The sequence below is a fragment of the Bos mutus genome, chromosome 17 (genome assembly GCF_027580195.1).
Source record: "Bos mutus isolate GX-2022 chromosome 17, NWIPB_WYAK_1.1, whole genome shotgun sequence".
Lineage (NCBI taxonomy): Eukaryota > Metazoa > Chordata > Mammalia > Artiodactyla > Bovidae > Bos > Bos mutus.
Genome location: NC_091633.1, coordinates 43,045,385 through 43,071,038, shown reverse-complemented (window position 1 = coordinate 43,071,038; position 25,654 = coordinate 43,045,385). Strand labels below are relative to the sequence as shown.

General features: G+C 38.7%; 1 protein-coding gene and 1 pseudogene across 1 annotated transcript; both read left to right on the top strand.

Moving 5' to 3' along the window:
- Positions 1-1,578: 1,578 nt before the first annotated feature.
- Positions 1,579-20,573, top strand: PGRMC2 (progesterone receptor membrane component 2). The gene is made up of 3 exons (XM_005909051.3): positions 1,579-2,018; positions 17,210-17,365; positions 18,772-20,573. Exons 1-3 carry the CDS (start codon positions 1,601-1,603, stop codon positions 18,867-18,869), a joined length of 672 nt encoding a protein of 223 aa, XP_005909113.2. The 5' UTR covers positions 1,579-1,600; the 3' UTR covers positions 18,870-20,573.
- Positions 20,574-24,931: 4,358 nt separating this feature from the next.
- On the top strand, positions 24,932-25,647 carry LOC102268774 (aminoacyl tRNA synthase complex-interacting multifunctional protein 1 pseudogene; annotated as a pseudogene).
- The last annotated feature ends 7 nt before the right edge of the window (positions 25,648-25,654 follow it).

Genomic DNA, 25,654 nt, shown 5'->3' with positions numbered 1-25,654 from the left:
CACTTCAGTCGTGTCAGACTCTTTGCGACCCCGTGGACTGTAGCCTGCCAGGCTCCTCTGTCCATGGGATTTTCTCAGACAAGAATACTGGAGTGGGTTGCCATTTCCTTCTCCAGGGCATCTTCCTGACCCAGGGTTCCAACCTGGTTCTTCCGCATTGCAGGCTGACTCTTGACCTTCTGAGCCGCCAGGGAATTCAAATTTATACCTCTGGAAGGTTTTAAGAAACAAAGTTTTTTACACTTTTAAGTGATTGGAAAACTTATTTCATGGTATCTAAAATTATCAAATTAAAATTTCAGTGTCCATAAAGTTTTATTGGAATACAGCCAGTCATTCCTTTAAGTATTTCCAATGGCTGGTTTCCTCTACGAGGCAAACTGTTACTCCCTTGACACACCTCATTCACCACAAGGGTAGTTTACAGCGAGGGGGTAGGGGTGGAGGAACTAGTGACACAAAACAAACTGGGGCGAGAGGAAGCACAACAAAGGAGTTCAGAGCGTGAGGTGAGGGGCTCAGTATAAAGGTTCAGAGGTGACATTTACGCCGATTTTTAAGGACTCGAAAGGTTAAGACTACAAGACCTAGGTAGGTGGACCTGTAGATTAAGCTAAATAAGCGAACTGAAGGACCACCTCACCCTATCCACTTCCCTACTGCCCCAGTGAGTGCGACTTCAGGAATAACGACACCTTTCGTCTAAAATGTGAAAGAAAATTCTACAGGAGCAGCCTTGGCCCAAACCACTGGGAAGTGGCTACTCGCTGTCCTCGAAGACAGCACGTAGCTAACCCTAACCCTAACCCTTTCGCCAAACAATCCCAATGCGAGTTCCGTGCACTCTCTTGGCGCCAGGCGACTCCAGCTCGTCGCCAAAACTTCTGGGCCGTAGCTTTGCCCGCGAGCCCACGTTCCGGGCTTCTGGACAGGCGTGACGGCGCCCACGAGAGAAAAGACACCCCTTTTCGGGGCGCGATCCGGTTAAAACTATGTCGCAGCTTCTCACTAACCACTAACCCGCGCCCTCGGAAACCTGTCTGAGAGAGGCCTCCTCAGCAGCCGCCTCAGCGCACGTGAAGCTCTCACGCGTTGCGTCGGCGAAGAGGCGGGAGCTGGCGGACGCAAACCCAGACCAGGGAAGGGGCGGGGTTCGTGGGCGCATGCGCACTGCCAGAAGACTGGGCAGGCCGTGCCTCCCAAAGGGTTTGCAGAGGAAAGGAGAGCGCGTGGCGCCCCGGAACCCGCGCACGCGCCGTAGCTTCGCCCCGCCCGTACGCGCGCGTGCGCGCGCGACCGTCGCCGCATCTTCTCTTCAGACCCTCCCCGCTCTTGTACTTCAACTAGAGGAGGAGACAGGCGAGAGCAGGGAAGTGTGGGGCGAGGTGGGCGGGGCGTCGCACGCGAGCGCGGCCAGCAAAACGAAGGGAGAGGGAGAGATCCAAGACTACGTTACCGCGTAAACACCCAATCGGGAGCCGGCCTGACTCCGCCCCCTACCCCCACGTTATTGGCTAGGAAGCCCCATATGGGCGGGGCCGGCCGTGGGGTTGGGGAGGGCAGGGGGCGGGGAGGAGGAGGAAGGCGCTGGCGGGCAGTGATGGCGGCGGGTGATGGGGACGTGAATTTAGGCACCCTGGGGAGTGGCAGCGAGAGCAGCAGCGACGGTAGTAGCGAGAGCCCGGGCGGCGCGGGAGCGGCAGCAGAAGGGGGCAGCTGCTTGGCAACGGCGTTGGCGCTTCTGACGGGGGGCGGGGAGATGCTGCTGAACGTGGCGCTGGTGGCGCTGGTGTTGCTGGGGGCCTACCGGCTGTGGGTGCGCTGGGGGCGGCGGGGTCTGGGCGCCGGGGCCGGAGCGGGCGAAGAGAGCCCCGCTGCCTCTTTGCCTCGTATGAAGAAGCGGGACTTCAGCTTGGAGCAGCTGCGCCAGTACGACGGGTCTCGCAACCCGCGCATCCTGCTTGCGGTCAATGGGAAAGTCTTCGACGTGACCAAAGGCAGCAAGTTCTACGGCCCGGGTGAGGAGGAGTTGGAAGGGGAGGGTGAGGACCCCCTGCAGCTCAAGCTCGACCCCCTTCTGATGGGGAGGCCCCTGGGCACAGGGTTAGTTGCCAGCCTTCTCGACATCTGGACCCCCGAGCCGTATCCGCAGCACCTGAGACGGCCCGCCCCCCACACGCCCCAGCCGCGGGCCCCACCGATGTTTACCCCTCCGATTCGGATCCCAGTGTCGCCCAAGCGACACTGAGTTTTCATCTTTTTCCTATCCCATTTCTCCTCTCAGCCTTTTCTTGGGCTGAATTTTTCGAAATCCTTTTAGTTGTCGCCAGTCACGCTGGCCCTCAGCCTTTACTGAGCTTTCTGATTTCTGGAGTCGTCAGGGGCAGGAAAGAAGGAAGATTTCTGAAGTAGGGACCTAAAGTTTTAGACCCTGTAATTCACAACTTTCTTTACTTGTGTGTGTGTGTTGTGTGCGCGCCACAGAGCGCTTATCCACTACTCCCCATAAGGCCACGTTTAAGTACACGTAGTTCCAAGTCCCAGCCTTCTAGAATCTATTAAATCCGGTCCCATATGCAGCACCTTGACTGTTTTTTTTTTTTTTTAAACCGGTTTTGATACAAAGATGCTTTCCAAGATTAACAGTATATGTGAGATGAGGCTGATCAAAATGCAGATCCTAATAAATAATGGCGAGGTTATTCGCCCCGAGTTTGGGAGGTGGAACTCATATACCCAGCAGGCGTGCTTGTCCAGTTTCTTTTTCTTTTTTTGTAGCAGGAAGGCAAGTATTCAAATACACGTTATCACTTACTTTGTTTTCACTGAGGAGAAAGAAATTTATAAACAACTATAAATTCATATCACCATGCACCAGTTCTGCAAGTTAAATGTTTCTAAAGCTTTACTTTCAGAGAACTGTGTATGTAAGGTGGTTGGTTTAGAAACCCTTCTTTAACAGTGTAGTTATAGCAGACATTTCAGTTCAGACTCATGAAACCTGTTGGCATGCCATAAAATTGAGCAACATTGTACATGCTGGTTGTGTAGTTATTCTGAGCTTTTAAGGAGTTACTACAATAAAAGTAAAAAAAATTAGAGACCTATAGTGACCTGTTAGTTGAAAGAGGACATCCAAGTCTTAAAGTCAAGGGGTTGGCAAATCTAAAAAGTTGGTTTCCTCTAATCTGTTAGTCCATGATGTTTATTGACACCTGCAACTGTACACTTACGATTTATGTGCTTAGTGGATGGAAGATATTTTAGAAGTGTTTTGGTTTGTTGTTTGTTAATTGGATTAGAGAAGAGAAATGGGAGATTGTACACCCGGTAACAACAAACGTGTTGAACTGTTTCTTAGTTGCTTGTATTTTGTGTATATATTTACATTCAATCCAGCCAAGTCACAGATAGCTTATAAAGTACTTGCTTCTGGTATAAAAATGAAAACCAGATGTCTACCCACTCATATCAGCTGAAACAGTTAATACATTTTTGTTTACTTAAGCGAATGTGGGTAAGACAGTGGGGCCAAAGGACAATATTTAAAGGAACAGACCAAATTAGTTAATTTCTTTTTAAATCAAGAATTTACACAGTTATTATGTATTCAGTGATTAGAAATTGTGTACAGGTTTAGGTTTTTAATACAGAACTTACCCAAACTAAAAACACTGCTTTTGTAGCCCCTATCTAAACGGACAGTGAAGCAACCAAGTGTTACTGCAAAGAAGCCTATCAGTCCTCACACATTAATGCCTTGCCACTATCTGAAAATAGCTAAGAGAGACAGCCATGGACACAATTTGGCAGCACCCAGTGGCAAATGTTCTGCAACAGAAATTTTTAAATTAAGATGAGAGTTATAGTTATAATACAGATAGCCTTTGTGTGGCTTAAGCCAGTGAGGGGGTTCTCCTCAGATGACAACAGAGGACTCAGTTTTAGGTTAGCTTTCACTGATTTCCAGGTCCTTCCTGATGAATAGGCAGAGCGATACCCCATTATTTGATTCTAAGTAGTTTTGAACAACCTAAACAGATATTTGGAATATTTTTTTATTGAAAGAAACCTTAAAGTTAGCCAGATCAGTTTATGGATTTGGAATGTATTTCACATTAAGAGGATATCTAACATTTCCCAGAAGTCTTGAAGCAAAATTTCGGGCTATAAAACAAATTGAGTTTTTATTTTAATTTTTTGCATCCTCAAATCAATTAAGGAATTTTGTAGCAGAGTAATTCAGAAGTAAAAATCCTTATATGAGACTTCGTAGCTTGAAAGAACGAGTTTAGGGAGTCTAACCAATATCCACTCCCAGTTCTCAATAATGGTTTTAGAGTTAAAAGATTATTTGTGAGGCTTTTTCTGTGTTGAAGTTATTTTTATTTTTAGTCATAATTTATAAAGTTTGAGTTCTTAAAAACTTAAATGTTGGCAGTTTAGTGGAGTAAACAGACATTGGGAAACAATTGGCATTAACTACATTTGTCAATATTAAGTTTAGTAACAGTTCGGGCACTTGGCCAGTGTGTGAGGAAAGTGATCATATAAGAAAGAATATGGGAGGAGAAAGGAAACAGATTTGTTAAGCAGCTACTACATCAAATCTATTAATTTGTCATCTCCACAATGCTTCAGTGAGGTTAGTGAACATTCCTATCCTTATGACAGACAGCTCGAGGTTTAGGAATTTGGGGTAGATTGGCTTGGATCACACAGACATGGTATTCAAATCCGGATATATTTGACCACAAAGCCTGTCTACTCTATTTCAGATAAACTGCATTCTGAGATAAACTTATATAGAGAATCTGTTGTTATTTTTATACCCTCTCCTGGTTCCCATAAGGATTTAAAGCCTCAGAAAAACACACTTTCATGGCTTTATGTTGTGCTGTTCAGTATGGTAGCCACAAGCCACATGAATAGAGTTTCTCCATATTAGCCATATTTCAAGTGCCCAAACAGTGCACTTTATAGAGCATTTCCATCTTCCCATCGAGTTCTATTCAATAGCATTGATTCTAGAGGTTAGGGTAGAAGGAGGAGGAAACTCCCATTTGGGGGTTATTATCGTTTAATTTCCAGACAGCTCTAGGAGATAGGTAATGTTCCCATTTTACAAATGTGGAAACTTGAAACTCAGAGGTTTTGCCCAAAATCACGTATCTAGTAAATGGCCAAGCTAGAAATCAAACACAGTCTAACTGGCTTCACAGGCTATGCTTCCTTCCTACTGTATCACAGCATAATATAATTTCATGTTTCCAGCATCATAATCAGAGAAGGCAATGGCACCCCACTCCAGTACTCTTGCCTGGAAAATCCCATGGATGGAGGAGCCTGGTAGGCTGTAGTCCATGGGGTCGCAAAGAGTCCAAACATGACTGAGCGACTTCCCTTTCACTTTTCACTTTCTCGCATTGGAGAAGGAAATGGCAACCCACTCCAGTGTTCTTGCCTGGAGAATCCCAGGGACGGGGGAGCCTGGTGGGCTTCCGTCAATGGGGTTGCACGGAGTTGGACAGGACTGAAGCGACTTAGCAGCAGTAGCAGCATCATAATAGATGAGGAAGACTGATCTATCATTTTAAATATTAATAATTATTAATAATTTGGTATAATATTTCTGCAGTGGGATTCTAGCAAAACATTGTGTTTTTTTATTCTTTAGAATGGCAAGAAATTATACCGTTATAGTTTATAATAGTTTATTCACATTTCTGTTATTAAGATACATAGCTTCCCCCTTATTCCATGTAGAGTATTCTTTGATATATAACAAAACTGTAATTTCTCCAACATACCATTTAAATTCCACTGGAAATAAAAAGAAGCTTGTAAGAAGTAACCCCATGAGATGCCTAATATTTAGGAGATGGGGAAAAGGAGTTCATACACCTTTTATGTGTTCTTCCTCCTTTTTTAACTTCATATTCACATGTTAATTTTATTTGTAGTTTGCAAAATTGCAGCTGAAGCAAGAGTTGCAACATATAGACAAACATATTCTTTCATGAATGTCCTATTGACACTACCCAACTTTCATCCTAGTCTTTTGTTTTGAAGCCAACTGGGTCTGTGTTAGGTCTAATGCCTACTATGCACATTCATTACCTACCAATTAGATAAAAGGACCAGCTAAGTTTTCTGATGAATTTTGATACTCTGCTCAAATTTATACTAATTTCTTTTCTTTCTTTCTTTTTTTTTTTTGGCTGTGCCATGTGGTTCATAGGATCTTAGTTCCCCAACCAGGGATCAGACCCACCCCCTGTATTGGAAGTTCAAAGTCATAACCACCAGCTTGGCAGGGAATTCCCTTTACTAGTAATTTCTACAGTACCTAGTTGGTTGGCCCCTCTGAGTTCAACATCATTCCGTTGTTTTTAATCAAAGAGGGAATTGTATTAAATACTAACAGAGTATAAAAGGATAGCTTAAAGCATGTATGAGACCAGAAGATGTTATTCAGGTTGAAGGAAAGGAGTAGATTAACATCTGGAGGTAGCCCGTTTTAAGTTCTTTTCATAGTTCTTTAAACCATGTGGCATAGGTCACTCATCCCCCACATACTTGTGAGATACATCACTAAATAACTGCTGTACAAGAGGCAGCATTTTGTCTCAAGATCAGTTCTGAGAGGGAGTTACCTGGATTTCATCACACTTGCCTAGGTAAATGTTTTGAGTAATTCTGAGTCCTCAAAACTTGTACTTCCCAGCCCTCATGGAGTTTATGTTCTGTTAAGAAAGACAGATAATAAACAATCATTCAATACATGATTATAATAAAGGACTTTATTTATTAGCATTAGATGGTAAAGAGAAGTACTTATTTATGTTGGTTTGTCAAGAAAGTGGGGATTGATACTTAAACAAAAACCTGAAGGAACCAGCCTTACAAAGATTGGGAGTATCATTGTTTTGAAACTGAACTGAAGCACTAGATCTAGAACTGATACCATGTTAATCAGAGGAAGAAACATCCTTATCACCTTACTGATTTTCAGATTTGACTTCAGGCTTCATTTGATAAGTATTACCTCAGCAGTTCTTTTTCCATCCTTTTAAGCAATCTTTTATTTTTTCTTTATAAACAACATAGCTGGATTTTTTAAAGTTAAATTTAATGCCAATACTGTCTTTTAACAACTTCAGTTCAGTTCAGTCGCTCAGTCGTATCCAATTCTTTGCAACCCCATGAATCGCAGCATGCCAGGCCTCCCTGTCCATCACCAACTCCCGGAGTTCACTCAGACTCACGTCCATTGAGTCGGTGATGCCATCCAGCCATCTCGTCCTCTGTTGTCCCCTTCTCCTCCTGCCCCCAATCCCTCCCAGCATCAGAGTCTTTTTCCAGTGAGTCAACTCTTCGCATGAGGTGGCCAAAGTACTGGAGTTTCAGCTTTAGCATCATTCCTTCCAAAGAAATCCCAGGGCTGATCTCCTTCAGAATGGACTGGTTGGATCTCCTTGCAGTCCAAGGGACTCTTCAAGAGTCTTTCCAACACCACAGTTCAAAAGCATCAATTCTTTGGCGCTCAGCTTTCTTCACAGTCCAACTCTCACATCCATACATGACCACTGGAAAAACCGTAGCCTTGACTAGACGGACCTTTGTTGGCAAAATCATGTCTCTGCTTTTCAATATGCTCTCTAGGTTGGTCATAACTTTCCTTCCAAGGAGTAAGCGTCTTTTAATTTCATGGCTGCAGTCTCCATCTGCAGTGATTTTGGAGCCCAAAAAAATAAAGTCTGACACTGTTTCCCCATCTATTTCCCATGAAGTGATGGGACCGGATGCCATGATCTTCGTTTTCTGAATGTTGAGTTTTAAGCCAACTTTTTCACTCTCCTCTTTGACCTTCATCAAGAGGCTTTTTAGTTCCTCTTCACTTTCTGCCATAAGGGTGGTATCATCTGCATATTTCTCAGTTTATATTTTTTGTCACTACTCGCATATTTAGATTTATTTCTACTATCTTATTTAGTAATTTATCTGTCAACTTTTCTTTGCCTTCTTTCCCACCATTGTTTCTTGCTGCTGCTGCTGCTAAGTCACTTCAGTCGTGTCCAACTCTGTGTGACCCCATAGACGGCAGCCCACCAGGCTCCCTGTCCCTGGGATTCTCCAGGCAAGAGCACTGGAGTGGGTTGCCATTTCCTTCTCCGATGCATGAAAGTGAAAAGTGAAGTCGCCCAGTCATGTCTGACTCTTAGCGACCCCATGGACTGCAGCCTACCAGGCTCCTCCATCCATGGGATTTTCCAGGCAAGAGTACTGGAGTGGGGTGCCATTGCCTTCTCCGATTGTTTCTTAGGTGCATTTTTTTATTCCACTTTTTCTCCCCTACAGATTTTTGTTATTTCATTTTAGTATAGTTGATTTACAGTTGTATTAATTTCTACTGTACAGCAAAGTGTTTCAGTTACATACATACATACATTATTTTTCATATTCTTTTCCTTTGTGGTTTCTCACAGGGTATCAAATATAGTTCCCAGTGCTATATAGTAGTACCTTTTGTTTATCCATTCTCTATATACTAGTTTGTATCTGCTCATCCCAAACTCCCAATCTCTGCCACCCCCACTCCACCCATCCCTTGGAATCTAGAAGTCTGTTCTCTATATTTGGGAGTCTGTTTTTGTTTCATATCTCCCTGCTAATTTGGATGCATTCTATTTGTATTCTTTTGGTGACAAGAGTCTTTTCCTTAAATTTTTTTCTATAGGCACTTTCACTCTGAACAATATATGAATGTTAACCAAACATTTTTGTACAAATTAGAACTGTCACTTTAAAACACTTTACTGCCATTTGACGGTATTTCTTCATATTAAATATATAAAACAATCATGTAGACAAATGTGAGTGGTGCCCCCTGGAGTTGCACACAGCCATACGTTGTGGCCTTGGTTAGAAAGCTTTAACTCTAGTCCCTCCCCACTCCATTTTATGTTATTTCTATTAGAGTTTTACTGTAGGTAATTTTTTAAACACTACCCTCAAACTGAATAATAAACTTTTTTTAAATAGCCAATTTTCATTTAAATTTAGCAATAGAGTTACCATTTTCTTTATTCACTGTCATTTCTTATATCTCATACTTTTGTTCAGAGTTCAGTTTTCATTTTAGTGAGGTATGTCCTATAGTTTTGTCACTAATAAAAAAAAAAAAACCAGTTTCTATCTGCCCTCACTCAGGAATTATAGTACAGATCCAGTTCCAGTTCAGTCGTGTCCCAACTCTGCCACCCCATGGACTGCAGCAGAAGCCTCTCTGTCCATCACCAACTCGCGGAATTTACTCAAACTCATGTCCATTGAGTCAGTGATGCCATCCAACCATCTCATCTCTGTTGTCCCCTTCTCCTGCCTTCAGTCTTTCCCAGCATCAGGGTCTTTTCAAATGAGTCAGCTCTTCGAATCAGGTAGCCAAAGTATTGGAGTTTCAGCTTCAACATCAGTCCCAACTGGTCAGATCTCCTTGCAGTCCAAGGGACTTGTAAGAGTCTTCTCCAACACCACAGTTCAAAAGCATCAATTCTTCGGCGCTCAGCTTTTTTTATAGTCCAACTCTCACATCCATACATGACTACTGGAAAAACAATAGCCTTGACCAGACGGACCTTTATTGACAAAGTAATGTCTCTGCTTTTTAATATGCTGTCTAGGTTGGTCATAACTTTTCTTCCAAGGAGCAAACATCTATTAATTTCATGGCTGCAGTGGCCACCTGCAGTGATTTTGGAGCCCAAAAACACAGTCTGTCACTATTTCCATTGTTTCCCCATCTATTTGCCATGGAGTGATGGGACTGGATGCCATGAACTTAGTTTTTACTTTAACAATGCAAACCTTTAACAATATTTTAATATATTGAGAGCCTTCTGTATCAGTTTGGAAAGAACTTTTGATTTTTGGAATGTGTGTGTAATTCTGTTATGAATATATCATTTAATAGTCCACTTTTAATGAATATTTGTTTCTAGTCTCTTGCATGTTATACATGCATGCATGCTCTCGCTTTAGTCATGTCCAGCTCTTTGTGATCCTATAGACAATAGCCCACCAGGCCCCTCTGTCCATGGGATTCTCCAGGCAAGAATACTAGAGTGGGTTGCCATTTCCTCCTGCAGGGGAACTTCCTTACCCAGGGAACAAACCCATGTCTGCTAGCGCCTTCTGCATTGCAGGCAGATTCTTTACCTACTGAGCCACCTGGGAAGCATGGTATCATGTACATATCATTTCAAAATGTTACTAAAATGATAATTATTAAATAAATTACTAGAAGTAAGACTACTGAGTCTTAGGTTATGGACATTTTTAATTTGGATACTTCTTTCTAAATTGCCCTCCAGAGATGTTGGACCAATTTACACTCACATGAAAATGCCTATTTCTCACTCTCTTGCCAAAAATGTCATATAAAATTTTTTGGTCTTTGTCAATCTGAGAAGTTAAAATAGTATTTCAATATTATTTTAATTTATATTTCTCTCTTTCTCAGTGAATTTTGGTTAGTTACATTCAGAATTTATTTAAGATGTGAAGTAAGCATCAACTTTTGTTTTTGTTTTCTTACAGAGGGCTATTCAGTTATTGCAACACCATTTATAGTTTTTCTTCCCTGATACTTGCAGTTAAGAGATTATCTAGTTTGACCTCCACAATTTTAGGCATGTAAAATTTGCCTCAAATGTAGGGTGTGGCCTCGAACCCAAGTATCTTGGCTTGGAAGAGGTATTCTTCCAGTTTTACCATGCTGCCTTCCCTCTAAAAGTCCTGGGAGTTCCTAGAACCAAATATAAAAAAGACTATTAGTTGGATTTCATTTAATCACTTTTATATATGGTTTGATTTGTTCCCAGGTCCATTATAACCATATTTGGAATAAATTACTCTGTGCATATGTGCTCAGTTGTGTCTGACTCTTTGCAACCCTATGGAATGTAGCCTTCCAGCTTTTCTGTCCGTGGGATTTTCCAGGCAAGAATACTGGAGTGGGTTGCCATTCCCTTCTCCAAGGATCTTCCTGACCCAGGGATCGAACCTCCATCTCCTGAATTTTCTACATTGGCAGGTGTATACTTTACCACTGAGCCACCTGGGAAGCCCTATACCAAGTATTATTAGATTTTTTTTTTTTTAACTTGCTTTAATAATCGCAGAAGACTATTGTCAAAACATGTCAGAAAACTAGGCTGTTTAACTTTTAATGAATTAAAGTTTGTCTCTGCATGCTATGGTTTTTATACCATGAAAATAACTAAAATATTCCTTCTGGAATTTTCTTCTCTTCATAAATACTAATGTATTAATAGATACATAATCACCCTAGTAGAAAATTATCTCTTACGTATTTTAGATGTTTACTTTCTCCTGGAGTTTTTTGCTCATTAAATTAGTGTTTTACAATAACCATATGTTGTTCCCTTTTCAAAAATATGTCACTCCATTATATTTGATTGTATGATAGCAGTTTCAGGATGCAATAATTGGTAGATTTATTGATTTTTGAACTTTATAAAAATCTGTATCATAAGTTGTGTTACCTCTTAAAACTATTAATGAAATCTGGATTCTAACTAGTATAATGTCATTTTGGTATATTTAACAGTATCATAGAAGTAAGATTTATCTGTAAAATAATGTCCTAGAATATTTGTTTTATAAATACATTTTAAAGAGTCTGTCTTGGCTAAATAATTGGGTTCATTTTTTGTAGCAAGAATATTCTTGAAATAGTAAATCTAGTTTTGTATCAGCATTATATTTTAGTTTTAGAAGGCAAGAGTTTAATTCTCTTATTATTACTGAAATGTTAATGTTTAAATGAACCTTAATAGTTAAAACAATCTGATTAGTTTATATAAGCTAGCCTTTTAATTTTTTTTATAAATTATACCATACCAAAAGACCTAAGAGCATTTTAAATGTGCTTTCCTTAGGTAGCTCTCTGTTGTTATAGTATTATGGATAGCCAAGAGTAGTCACCAAAATGTTAGAATCATAATATTTAGGTCAATTATATAAGGGGGTAGTGGAAAGGGAAGGTATTACTGAACTCTCAGATATGATTCTGATTGTGTTAGGGATGCAGAGGAATATACTTTAACTGGACCTCAAATCCTCTTTTCTCAGCAGGTCATCCTTTTCCAACTCTAGTTCTTAGTCTTAATACTACATTCTTTTTGATCTTACAGGAAAAATAAAACTATTTTCAAAAAGACCTTTTCAGAAGTTAAATGCTTCCTGTGGGAAATTTGAAATATGTGGAGAAGTCATTCTTTTCAATAATTAACAGAACATCATTTTGTCTAGGATTAGGCTTGCATTATTAACTGTTGCCTGTAGTTCACTCTTAAGTTAGTGAAACCAAAAAACAGCATTCCCTCTTAGGGAAGTTGGCAGAAAATTTTACTAAAGAATACACTGGTATGTTATCCATATACTCAAAGATGGAGGTTCTTATGACTTCTGTTTTTATAGTGATCATCTTTTCATCTCTCCTTTTTACCATTTGGATGTGTTTAAGCTTGATGAAGTATCCTCAAGTAGATTGAATGTTGTAGACCAAGCAGGTAAATATTATGTAACATAATGCTAAGAAAAGCTGTTGATTTCTACAGCTTTTTGTGGTTAATGTTCTTCCATTTTAAGAGGTATTTTAAAATAGCCATTCCCCTGAAATTTTGTGATTAGTGAAATGCTCCAGTTTTCAGGGTTGTCATTTCATCTTTGGGTTTGTGGGTCCTCTGTGTTTTCTCAAGATGTACTGTGTTTGGTGTAGTTGGAAAAGTGGTTGATTCTGTTAGTAATTTTAGGCAAGTCATTGAATAACTTTGCATCTTTTCATCTGCCAAGAAGGGAGGGCAAAATTATCCCTTCTACTTTGCAATACTATGAGAAGGAAGTGAGATTGCAAGGAAATTCTTCAAAAAGTTGAAATTCTTATTTTCTACTTATAGTTTTTTATAGCCTTAATCAGTTTTATTTTTTCTTTTGTGTTTGACTCATCACTGTTCTAAGTTTGTAAGCATTGGTCCAGTCAGCATTAAGATTTTTTTGGTCATTATTGTTTCTTAAGAAAATATTAGTGTTTTTATATATATATATGTATTTTTTTTTTTTCCCCCATGTCTTGAAAACAGCCATTGCCACGTGGAGTTATACCACAGAAAAACTAAACTGCTTTAAGGCGGACCACTTTTCTTTCCCTCAGGACTGTTCTCTCTTAATTTTAGTGTTGGGTTTTCTTTTTTTTAACTTGCTTAGTTTTAAAAGTATACCTGTGATGGATTCATTTTGATATTTGGCAAAACTAATACAATTATGTAAAGTTTAAAAATAAAATAAAATTAAAAAAAAAAAGAGAGAAGCAGGTCAAAGAAAATTTTAAAAACAAAAACAAAACAAACAAAAAAAAAGTTAATGTTAGGAATTCCCTGGCAGTCCAGTGGTTAGGACTCAGTGCTTTCACTGCTGGCGCTGGGTTCAGGCCCTGGTTGGGGTCTTGGAAGCCACATGGCTTGGTCAAAAAAGCAAACGTTAACATTTCTCATTAAAAAAGAAGAAGAAGAAATAATGTCATTTGCAGCAATATGATTGGACCTGGAGATTATCATAAATGAAGTAAGTCAGAAATATCATATGATATCACTTATATGTGAAATCTTTAAAAATGATACAAATGACTTACTAATAAATACAAGACATAGAAAACAAATTTCTGGTTACCAAAGGGGATGAGGGGAGAATAAATTAGGAATTCGGGCTTAATGTATATACACTACTATATAAAAGCTTCCTGGTAGCTCACTGCCTGCAATACAGGAGACCCAGGTTCGATCCCTGGGTTGGGAAGATCCCCTGGAGAATCCCATGGACAGAGGAGCCTGGCGAGCTACAGTCCATGGGGTCACAAAGAGTCAGATATGACTGAGCAACTAAGTACAAGCACAATATTAAAAAAAGGTAACCAAGCACCTAGTATAGCACAAGGAATTAGACTCAATATCTTGCAATAACCTATAATGGGAAAGAATCTAAAATATATATACTTTTTAAAAATCACATTTTTTAAAGAATTACTTTGCTGTACACTTGAAACTAACTCAGCATTGTAAATTAACTATACTTAAATTTTAAAAAAGAAAGTAATGTTTCTCCAAATCAATTAACTCCAATTAAAGAACTTCAGATTTTACTTTGTAAATAGAAATTTACTACTATTTACTATTTACTCTGTACATAGTATTAAATTTCTTAAACATTTAAATAAATACCTTTTTGAATGTCAGTTGAGATGATGGGTAGTGTTTGAAAGTTACCAATATTGACCAGTTGTAAGTAATGTCCCATTTTCTTATATAGAAGACAAATTTAGAAATAGAAAATGGTAGCCTAAGTTTATATTAATAGGTTTATATTAATTAATAGGTATATCCATTCAGTGAGAAAATACATAACCATTAAATGAGAATTGTGGTAGTCACCTAATATTAAGGAGCAATATGGAAAGTACTTAAGAATGGGAAAGCAGGATAAAAAAGTACTTTACTGGAAGTATTACCTTTATTTTTGTGTTAATATATTATTGCCTAATACTGGTCCTTAAATTTATTGCTAAGGCTCCTTTTTTGTTCCATGCAATAAACTTTTAGGGAATGAATTTTCCTAACTCATTCCTAAAACTTATTAGTTTTCCTAAGTAACCCAGTGAGCTTTATGGTGCACTGCTCACTGTAGTTCAAACTAAGGTTCATAAATGTTTAGAAATTTTTGAATTTTCTTCTTAAAGGTATAAATGCTTTCTGACACATAACCTTCAATTTCCTAAATGCTTTCAAGTATGAATATGGGTATAATTATTTTACTCATTTAAAAATCAGGGAATTTCCTTTTTTTGTACTGTGTACTGCTCATTCGAAAATACTTTACTCTGTTAAATGGACAGTAAGCTTTTTCACTGACCACTCTGTGACTCATAATAGTTAAGCCAGCAAATTGGATTTTTAAACTGTTTTCTCTACATTTCTTTTGTCATGTATTGATAACTTTTCAGACTCAGGAAAGAAATTTTTATATATAAAATAATGTATTTTGTAAATTTTATTTATTAGCACATAATTCTTCAGTTCAGTTCAGTTGCTCAGTCGTGTCCGACTCTGCGACCCCATGAATTGCAGCACGCCAGGCCTCCCTGTCCATCACCCACTCCCGGAGTTCACTCAGACTTACGTCCATCGGGTCAGTGATGCCATCCAGCCATCTCATCCTCTGTCGTCCCCTTCTCCTCCTGCCCCCAATCCCTCCCAGCATCAGAGTCTTTTCCAATGAGTCAGCTCTTCGCATGAGGTAGCCAAAGTACTGGAGTTTCAGCTTTAGCATCATTCCTTCCAAAGATCACCCAGGGCTAATCTCCTTTAGAATGGACTGGTGGGATCTCCTTGCAGTCCAAGGAACTCTCAAGAGTCTTCTCCAACACCACAGTTCAAAAGCATCCATTCTTCAGCACGCAGCTTTCTTCACAGTCCAACTCTCATATCCACACATGACTACTGGAAAAACCATAGCCTTGACTATATGGACCTTTGTTGGCAAAGTGGTATCTCTGCTTTTGAATGTGCTATCTAGGTTGGACATAACTTTCCTTCCAAGGAGTAAGCGTCTTTTAATTTCATGGCTGCAGTCACCATCTGCAGTGATTTTGGAGCCCAGAAAAATAAAGTCTGACACTGTTTCCACTGTTTCCCCATCTATTTCCCTTGAAGTGATGGGACCAGATGCCATAATCTTCATTTTCTGAATGTTGAGCTTTAAGCCAACTTTTTCACTCTGCTCTTTCACTTTCATCAAGAGGCTTTTTAGTTCCTCTTCACTTTCTGCTTCTTAAAACGTTTTAAACAGGGAAATCTACATGGTCTGTTCTACAAACTAAGATGAAGAAAAAATTAACTCTTAAAAGATTTATATTATAAAAATTGTTTTTTAAATAGCCAGACTTGGGAATCCTCTGGCAGTCCAGTGGCTAGGACTCTTAACTGCCGAGGGCCCAGGTTCAATCCGTGTTCAGGGAACCTAAGATCCCACAAGCTGTGGCATGGCCAAAAATAAGTAAGTAGCCAGGCTTAACCAATTAAATGAAGTAAAACTTCTCCTCTCCATTCCCCAGAAACATTGCTACTGTTAAGTACTTGGTTTGTATTCTTCCTGGTGCTTTTTTCGTGCATATACAAATACAGGTTAAATGTGCATATGTGTATATCTTTTTTTAGTTCAAAGGAGGTCATACTATGGACTTCTCTGATGGCCCAGTGATTAAGACTATGCTGCAGGGGGCACAGGTTGGATCTCTGGTCCAGGAACTTAAGTTCCCACATGCCATACAGTGCAGCCAAAAATGAATAAAAAATAAAATGAATCATACTGTGTAATCTAATTGCTTTTTTCAGTTACTATATCATAGACTTCTTTGTGCATCTGTACATACAGAGTTACCTCATTCTTTTTATAGCTATGTACTATTTCATTAAAGTAATGACCTATGATTTATGTAAGCAAATTCTTGATATAGAACATTCGGTTGTTTGGATTTTTGTCTGTTAGTATGTGTTTATTTTGTTCCTACTTTATGTCAGGCACTGTGGTAAGCATTGAAGGTATAGAGATGTGCAAGAGAGTTGCTGCTCTCAAGGACACACTTTGGGAATGACTTGCTTCTGGTAGCCATTCCTCCCTAGACAAGGTGGTTCCTGATTCTTTACACTAATTATTTTGTGTCCTTTTAGCCATATATATATATCCAGCCAATGTTCTGTTGATTATTTTTAGATGCCACAAGTAATTAACAGTAATCAATAAGGCATCGTTTCCCCTCAAGAAAACTGGCTTCCAAACCTAACTCTTCTAAGTTTCCTCTTCTCTCTAATACCTCACAGTCTTCATCTTTAAATAAAGTTTTTTTTTAATATTTGAAGTAACTGAAATCTAAATTTTCAGTGAAAAATGTTACTTTGGTCAAAAGGTAGATTTCTAAGAAATTTCTTCTCATTATCCTGTTTAGTGTCTGCATGTTTTGAAATCAAGGCTGAGTACCAGATAAGAGTCATGAGGTTTCTTTTATTTGACATTTTCCTTTGAGACATTCTAAAATATTTTTAGATAATCTAAATAATTTCTTTTTTTTCCCCAGCGGGTCCATATGGAATATTTGCTGGTAGGGATGCCTCCAGAGGACTGGCAACATTTTGCCTAGATAAAGATGCACTTAAAGATGAATATGATGATCTCTCAGATTTGAATGCTGTACAAATGGAGAGTGTTCGAGAATGGGAAATGCAGTTTAAAGGTACCTTCATTTTGTTGGGTTCTTTACAAATACTAATTTTATGGCCAAAGAAAGTACATACCATTCCATTACTCCTTAAGAGTCTAAGGATGCTATCTGTTTGCATTGCCCTCATTATTTGATGATAAGCATAGCTAACTGTCAAAACAATTGTTACATGTGCTTATTGTTAATAAAATCCATATTTTAAAATTCACTTGTTACGAACTATAAAATTTACAAAACTTGTGACATGTTTAGTCTTATAAGGCTTGTTCATTGAGATAGAGGTTTTTTAAACAGGTTTATATTTAAAACTGAATTGATTACTGATACTGCATATTACTTTATTTTTTACATGATTTAATTGATCTTAACTTCAAATCATAAAGGAAAAATGTCATTCTCCTTCATTATGTGCTTGTGACATCAGTTTTCACTGCCTCAGTGAACACTCTGGACTGCTGCTTATGTGACTTACGGATCTCTTGAAATATCTCTTCTGGCTTCTTGGCACTTGTACTGGTTCTGCTGAACCAAGCAGTCCTCCTATTTCATCCTCTTGATTTGTCAGTTAATTGACTTAAACTCAGTTCAGAATCCTGACCAAGAAATGACTAAATATTACATGAACATAACAATGGGCATAACAGTGTTCTAAATTAAACACATGGTAACATAAAAACAAGTGATGTCACATCTAAGAAGAGAGTTTAATAGGAGGAAGAAAAATAATATACCGAGAGTCATATATCGGGACCTCGAAGAACACAAGATAATAAGTAACAAGTGAATTTTCATCTGTTCGTTTGGTTTGTTTTCTTAGGGACTACTACATGTGTCACATTTTCTCCCCAAGAATATGTCCAGGTTGGATTTACTTTCCATGTGATTTTCCATCTCATATTCTTCTCCCTACTTCTTCAGCCCCAGGAAAGTCACCATTAACTTTTTTAAGATCTTCTCACTGTTGGAAATGCCCTGTGTTGCTACCTTATTTAATTACAATAATTACAGTTACTTTGGGTTATTAAATTTAAAGATCTGCTCTGAGACTCAGTGCACATTAGAGGTAAACCAGTTTCAGAGTACATGTCATCAGACTTATTCCAAGAGTCTGGCATGGGTCCTGGACTCACATATATTTTTAAAATATCTCCAAGTGATTCTGAGGCAGTGTCCTTGATTAAGAACTGGTTGTATGAAACACTCTCCTCCAAAGCACAAGTCCAAAGCTTTATAAATTCCCTGATCCTGTTTTCTTTTGTTCAAGCCTTACATGAGTATAAAAAGACTGGACAAGGTAAACGATAGGGAAAACTTACCTTATTCTCTATGACTAAAAGAAGCATACACCTTCCCTGCTGTATAATGGAATCATGAAACAAATTTGATTGCTACTGATTTTCTTTTGATGTATCTTTCAGAAAAATATGATTATGTAGGCAGACTCCTAAAACCAGGGGAAGAACCGTCAGAATATACAGATGAAGAAGATACCAAGGATCACAATAAACAGGATTGAACTTTGTAAACAACCAAAGTCAGGGGCCTTCAGAACTGCAATTCTTACTCCCTTTCACAGAATGTCCAGCATCTTTGGGTTTGGTTCACCTGCTGCAAAAAACATTCAACCGATTGTACAAGCTACATGAGTCTCACTATGAAGATTTGAATACTAGACATTATGTATGCTGCCAGACTCATTTGTTGCAGTTATTTGTAATGTCTGGTGGGGCTTCATCCTGAAAGAAGGAGACAGGGATATTTTTAAAGAGCAAGAGAGTCACAAGATTACTTTCTCCTTTTTTTCTTTCCTTTTTTTTAAATCAAAGACAACCTGATATGTATTTGCTACTTGAGTGTATAAGAGATTTTTTTGAAATCTCTTAAAAAACACAGCAAGGAATTCCTATTTCATGTGCTGTGTTTTTGTTTTAGCAGTGAGGAAGAGAGGAGACCTGGGCAGGAGAGGTGAGGGTGTCCATCAATTTTAAGTAGTTAAGGCTACTGAAACATTAAAATGGTAAATGTGAATCCCAAGCTTTTCTTTTTGGATTTTGTCAGGGAAAAGAAGAAAACCTTTGTTTCTAAGAAATCTTTGGAAATTAGAAGAATGGATTTCAGGTGGATTTAAGTCAAAGCTAATTCCCCAACAGCAAGATCATTTGAAACTAGTTTTTATCCCTTTCCTTCCCCTAGATCAAATCAATATTAATTGTGCCTTATTTCACTTACATAGACTTGAATTATTTTTAGGGAAAGCCCCTATGTGAATTCTGAAGTCACTACAAAGCAGCATTGAGACTGAAATTGGAATATTCTGTTGACTGTAAAACCTTGATGTCATTCTGTGTATATAGAATGTAAAAGGAATATTCAGTGTTACTGCCATATATATGTTAATATACACAAACTTCATTAGCATTATAATGGCCAAATGCATTCCCCCATGCTTTTCTCTTTTCAAAAAAAAAAAATTGAAAAACAAATCAACTCTGTCCCCTAACAGCTGCCTAATTTTAAGAGTCTTGACTCTCACATCTCACTGGTGTGGGTGCATGGGGCTGTAGTATGGATGTTGTGTGGGTGTGTCTGAGTGTGTGTGAGAGCGCCTTGGAAGGGACTCTGCAGATACTGTAAATACCCGTACCGTTTTAATAAAGCATGTACAATAAACCAAAATAAGCTTGAGTTGGACTTTATATACAAACTGTAAACCAGTGCATTATAATATGGTAGTCAAGGTTGTGTATTTGATTCAAGATAAGGAAAAATCTTGGAATGAAAGGCAGACACTGGTTAACCAAGTTGTACACATTGTACCACATTCACTGTAACTTTAGGAAGAAATTCCACTTTGTGGAACATTCTCAAGAGATCTGAGATTATTCAGGTAAGAATTGATATATTAAAATGTACATATTTTTACTTTATATTTTGATGCCAACTGATTATACTAGAAGTAATAGCACTTCAGGTGGTAGTTACTGAACACAAAACAATAAAGGATATTATACTGATAGGTTTTAAATTCTGTTGTTTGAAAATGCTCTTAACTAAAAAGCCCTATATATGTCTATTATTTGATTTCATCATATCATGACTGTTTAGGTTCTTAATTGGAGACAAGTTATACCCAAAAAGACTATTTTATTTAATGTCACCAGTTAGAGAAAAGAATTCTCCTGCTGTATGAGTATAATATATGCAGAAGCCATCAAAGAAAGAGGAAGTTTTAATTGCAATAATAAGCTAAAGTATGTAAAATACTACATTCTATTGTACTCAGTCTTGGAATGTTTTGTAGAAAATGATGAGTTTCAGCCAAATCTTTGCTGAAGGCTGGTTGCAACAACTGAAGAGTGTTGGTAATGCTTTGTGTGTTTTTATGTAAAATATTTTCTAAACAGATTTGTTAAAAGTACGTGTCCTCTGGAGTAAATTGATATTGAGATATATATATATAATGAATCATTTCAGCCTAAAGTTAAGTAAATCTACACTTGTGAATAGAGAAACCCTAAATATTGATGCAGTAAAAATTATGCAGTCTGTTAAGAAAAATGATTAATTTTGTGTTTTGGACTTGAAATAAACAGTGTTCTATGGACAATTCCTCAATTTCAGTTGAGTGTTCTCATTCTCAGGTAGTTTGATGGGCAGTCATTGAGTATGGGGATGGGAGCTGTGGTGACTGATGTTGCTGCTGTTCCTCCCCCCAGCCCCTTAATCACTGTTTCCCCAACCTTCCTGGTTATTAGAACCACTTGAGGTGCTTAAAATACAAATTCTTGGTCCCCAGTCCAAACCTGCCACCCAGTGACCCAGAATGGAAAAAGTGAGTCTTGGACTGTAAGGAGTCCCTTGGGTATGATCAGGCACAGTTGAGAACACCACACCGGTCTTTTCAAGTTATACAATTGACCTTTGAACAACAAGGGTTTGAACTGTGTGAGTCCACTTTTATGCAGTATTACTATATGCAATAAATATTACAGTACTTCATGATCCACATTTGGTTGAATTTGTGGACGTGGAACTGTAGATTTCAGAGGGCTCTAAGAGGAGTTTCTGTCAGCACAGGTTGGTACCTCTAAACCCCCACATAATGTTCAAAGTTCAACTGAAATTGTCTTTGTTTTCTACTTGAAATAGACTTAACCTTTGGACAATTTTGGTCTGATTCCCTGTATGCGTTTTTTTGATTCATTCCCTAAACATCCATAGTGTTTCTGAGTAAAAAATGAGATTTCACATAAAAATGTAGTGTGTGATTTTTTTTAATTTATTCTCATTACTTTTTATTTTTTTGATAGTGTCTTCAAGTTGGCATTATGTTTCCCAAATAAAGACTGTATTGTGTGTACTAGCCAGTTTCTCTTCATTAGAAGGTGAACCCATTCAGATTACAGGTCAAGTTTTTTAAAACTTTGACTATGGTGCTTAATGGTTACTTACGTTTTCCTGACAGAGATTCTACCTGCCTTCTTTGAAATCTGCAGAGTCTAACACATTTATCCCCACCTATGATCTAGAAAGCAAAGTTAATATATTGAACTAGTACTGGGGGAAATTATTCTGTTGAAAACTTGAGATAAATCAGACTCTCCTCACCCAAGTAGCCTGTTTATATCTTGATAACTGAGAAGTGCAACACATTGCTAGAAATAGATATCGCTGGCATGTTAACAGTGTATAGCCTTGATTACACTGTGCCTTTATGGATTAGAATAAGCTGAAGGAGGAAACTAATTTGCAAAGACACCTGTATCCCAATACTCAGCGCAGCATTGTTTACAATAGCCAAGACATGGAAGCAACCTAAATGACTTAATAGATGAATGAATAAAGATGTGATATATATATATACATGGAATACTGCTGCTGCTGCTGCTAAGTCGCTTCAGTTGTGTCTGACTCTGCGACCCCATAGACAGAAGCCCACCAGGCGCCCCCGTCCCTGGGATTCTCCAGGCAAGAACACTGGAGTGCCATAAAAAGAATGAAATAACGCTGTTTGCAGCAACGTGGATGGACCTGGAAATTATCCTATTAGGTGAAGTTATTTATAAGTGGAATCTGAAAAGGTGATACAAATGAACTTATTTGCAAAACAAATAGACCCACAGACATAGAAAACAAACATGGTTACCAAAGGGGAAGGGAGGAGAGAGTAAATTAGGTGTCTAACATATACACACGTAAAAGAGAGAAATAATGACCTGTAAAGCACCAGGAAGTATATTCAATAGGTTATAACAACCTATAATGGAAAATAATTTGAAAAAGTATATATACATAATGTATATGTATAACTCAATCTATTGTACACTTGAAACTAACACAACATTGTAAATTATACTTCAGTTTCTTAATGGTTTTTTTTATTAAAAAAAAGCTGGTAATACTAAATTTATTAAATGTAAGTTGCTTTGAACATAATGAAAATAAGTTACTGAAATGAGCATGGTTCTTTTCCTCTAATGAATTAAAAGTGGCAAATGTTCATTGATAGCTTTTGAGTATGTGTGTTCCATTAAGGTCAGCTATCAATCTGCTAGATGATAGTAATCACAGAGTATGATCTATTTGTTGTGGCAAGGAAGTTCAAATGAAACCCACCCAACTTTTCCTTTCTGTTTTTAGGCAAAATTCATCATTCCCAGGCTATGTCAGAAAAGCCTGAAACTTCTCAGACACACTTGTGAGTTACATTTCTGAGGAGACACTGGGCTAGATATTTCAGGTTTGCATTTGTTCTACCATCAATGGTGACAGAACATTAGGAGTGCCTATGATTACTCCATTCAAGAAAGCACTTAACATGCTGTGAACACTTTATTCATAAGAGATTTTTCTGTCTTACTGTATCTACAGAGAGTCCAACTAAACCAGATTGTAAAGTTAGTGTAAGAAAACTGGTAAATTGTTGCATTTTTCTTTTGCAGTCATGATTTTTAGTGGCTGCATAGTATTGTTAGTGAAAATGTAGGATATTACATGGTATGCTGCCAGATGGGTTAAAGAGCAAAGTTTGGAAGATAAATCAACAGGCTTTATGCATTTTCCCATTTATAAAAGTAATTTGTTTAGTATACAGAGAATAAGAAAATGAGAAGCAAAATTAGTTTAAGCAATCTCTTAAACTAATTTAAACTGATCTCTTAAACTAATCTTCCCACATCTCTTTTTTATTTTTATTTTTTGGCTGCACTAAGTGGCTTGCAGGGTCTTAGTTCCCTGACAAGGGGTTAAACCTGCACTGTCAGCAGTAAAAGCTTGGAGTCCTAACCACTTAGGCTTTTCCCCTTAGATACCCATCTGATCATGCAGGACCTCTGCACCTGGAACCTCAACACGAATGCATCCTTTTCCTCCCAGACTTGCCTCTGCTCTCATGTTCTCTTATCAGAGAGCTACTGCTCTTGACTCTCCTGGCTTGTCTTCCTACCTCTCTACTAGTTCTCATCAAGGTCATTGTCCCTATTGGCAATCTGAAATAAATTTGACCTCTTTGTTTCCGTACCTTAAGGCCTTAAGTGACGACACCTTACTTCCAATTTCAAGACAGGGAGGGCTTAGGCCTCTTCATCAGTTCCCACTGAACTATTACATAAAATGACTAGTAGCTTCCAGAATACACCTCTAGCTACTTACCCACTCCATTCTTCAGTCTATATTATACTCTTCCCCACACCGTTCCAAGTTTTAACTGCCCTCCTAGCTAATTGGCCCAGTCATAGAGACTCAGGCTTGCACTCATTGCCCCCAGACTGAATTAGAGAGCCCCAGTTCCATGGCTGCAAGTATCACAGGTAATTCTGTATCACTGAATTCACTATTGTGCTGTAATCATCTGTCTTCCCTGATAAACCAGGGACCAGAGCATACCCATATTTTAGGCCCAGTCTTCTTCCTAAGGGCTTCCCTGGTAGCTGAGCTGGTAAAGAATCCACCTGCAATGCAGGAGACCCTGGTTCGATTCCTGGGTTGGGAAGATCCCCTGGAGAATGGATGGACCACCCCATCCAGTATTCTTGGGCTTCCCTAGTGGCTCAGACGTAAACAATTTGCCTGCGATGTGGGAGACCTGGGGTTGATCCCTGGGTTGGGAAGATCCCCTGGAGAATGGATGGACCACCCCATCCAGTATTCTTGGGCTTCCCTAGTGGCTCAGACGTAAACAATTTGCCTGCGATGTGGGAGACCTGGGGTTGATCCCTGGGTTGGGAAGATCCCCTGGAGGAGGGCACAGCAACCCAGTCCAGTATTCTTGCCTGGAGAACCCCCATGGACAGAGGAGCCTGGTGGGCTACAGTCCATAGAGTCACAAAGAGTCAGACAGGATTGAGTGACTAAGCACACTTTCTCTAAACTTAGTACAGTGCTAGCTAGACACATAATATTTGTTCATAATTTTTTGTTAAGTTCATAAAATGAGAGGGTAGACTAAATCAATAAACTTTAAATGAGGGCTCCAAGGAAATACTAAGAACTGAGGGGAGGCACTCCTTACCTGCTCCCAGCTGAGGCTGCTGAGGTGCCTCAGTCCACTGACACATGATTTTCTACCATTTCTTGGCAAAAATGGCAACCAGTGATGCTGTTCTGAAGTGATTGTAGCAGAAAGGTGCAGAAGCAGATCAAATTATTGAATATCTTAAGCAGCAAATTGTTCTAATTAAGGAGAAAGCAATTTTGCAGACAACTTTGAGAGAAGAGAAGAAACTTAGAGTTGAAAATGCTAAATTGAAGAAAAATTGAAGGATTGAAATGAGCTAATTAAGGCAGAAATTCAAAATGGAGTAAAATACCATTTCCATCTGGTACTCCACTAAAAGCTGATTCCACAGTTTCCGAAAATGAGATACAATCTATACCAATAACAACCATATCTTCTGGTGCTAAAGAGCAAATAAAAGAGGAGGAGGAGAAGAAGAAAAGATGAAAGAGAAAACTGAAAAGGAAAAAGGAGAAAAACAGCAACCAGTAGCTGACTCTAAGCCTGTTGATGTTTCCCCACCTGGATCTTTGAACTGGGTGTCTCATGACTGCCAGAAAACACCCTGATACAGATTCTTTGTATGTAGATGAAGTAGATGTTGGAGCCCCAAGAACAGTGGTCAGTGGCTTGGTGAAGCATGTTCCTCTTACCAGATGCAAAATCAGATGGTGGTTTTACTTTGTCTCAGGCAATGGTGATGTGTGAAAGTTCACCAGAGAAAGTTGAAATCTTGGCACCTCCTAATGGATCTGTTTCTGGAGACAGAGTTACTTTTGTAAGAAGCTCAGCAAAGTAACTTTTCT

What these genes read in the sequence shown, in the direction of transcription:
- PGRMC2 (XM_005909051.3), top strand. Translation starts at nt 1,601, where the DNA reads ATGGCGGCGGGTGATGGGGACGTGAATTTAGGCACCCTGGGGAGTGGC. An exon ending in CAGCAAGTTCTACGGCCCGG is followed by an intron (nt 2,019 to 17,209) that starts GTGAGGAGGAGT and finishes TTTTTTCCCCAG; the next exon opens with CGGGTCCATATGGAATATTT. An exon ending in ATGGGAAATGCAGTTTAAAG is followed by an intron (nt 17,366 to 18,771) that starts GTACCTTCATTT and finishes TGTATCTTTCAG; the next exon opens with AAAAATATGATTATGTAGGC.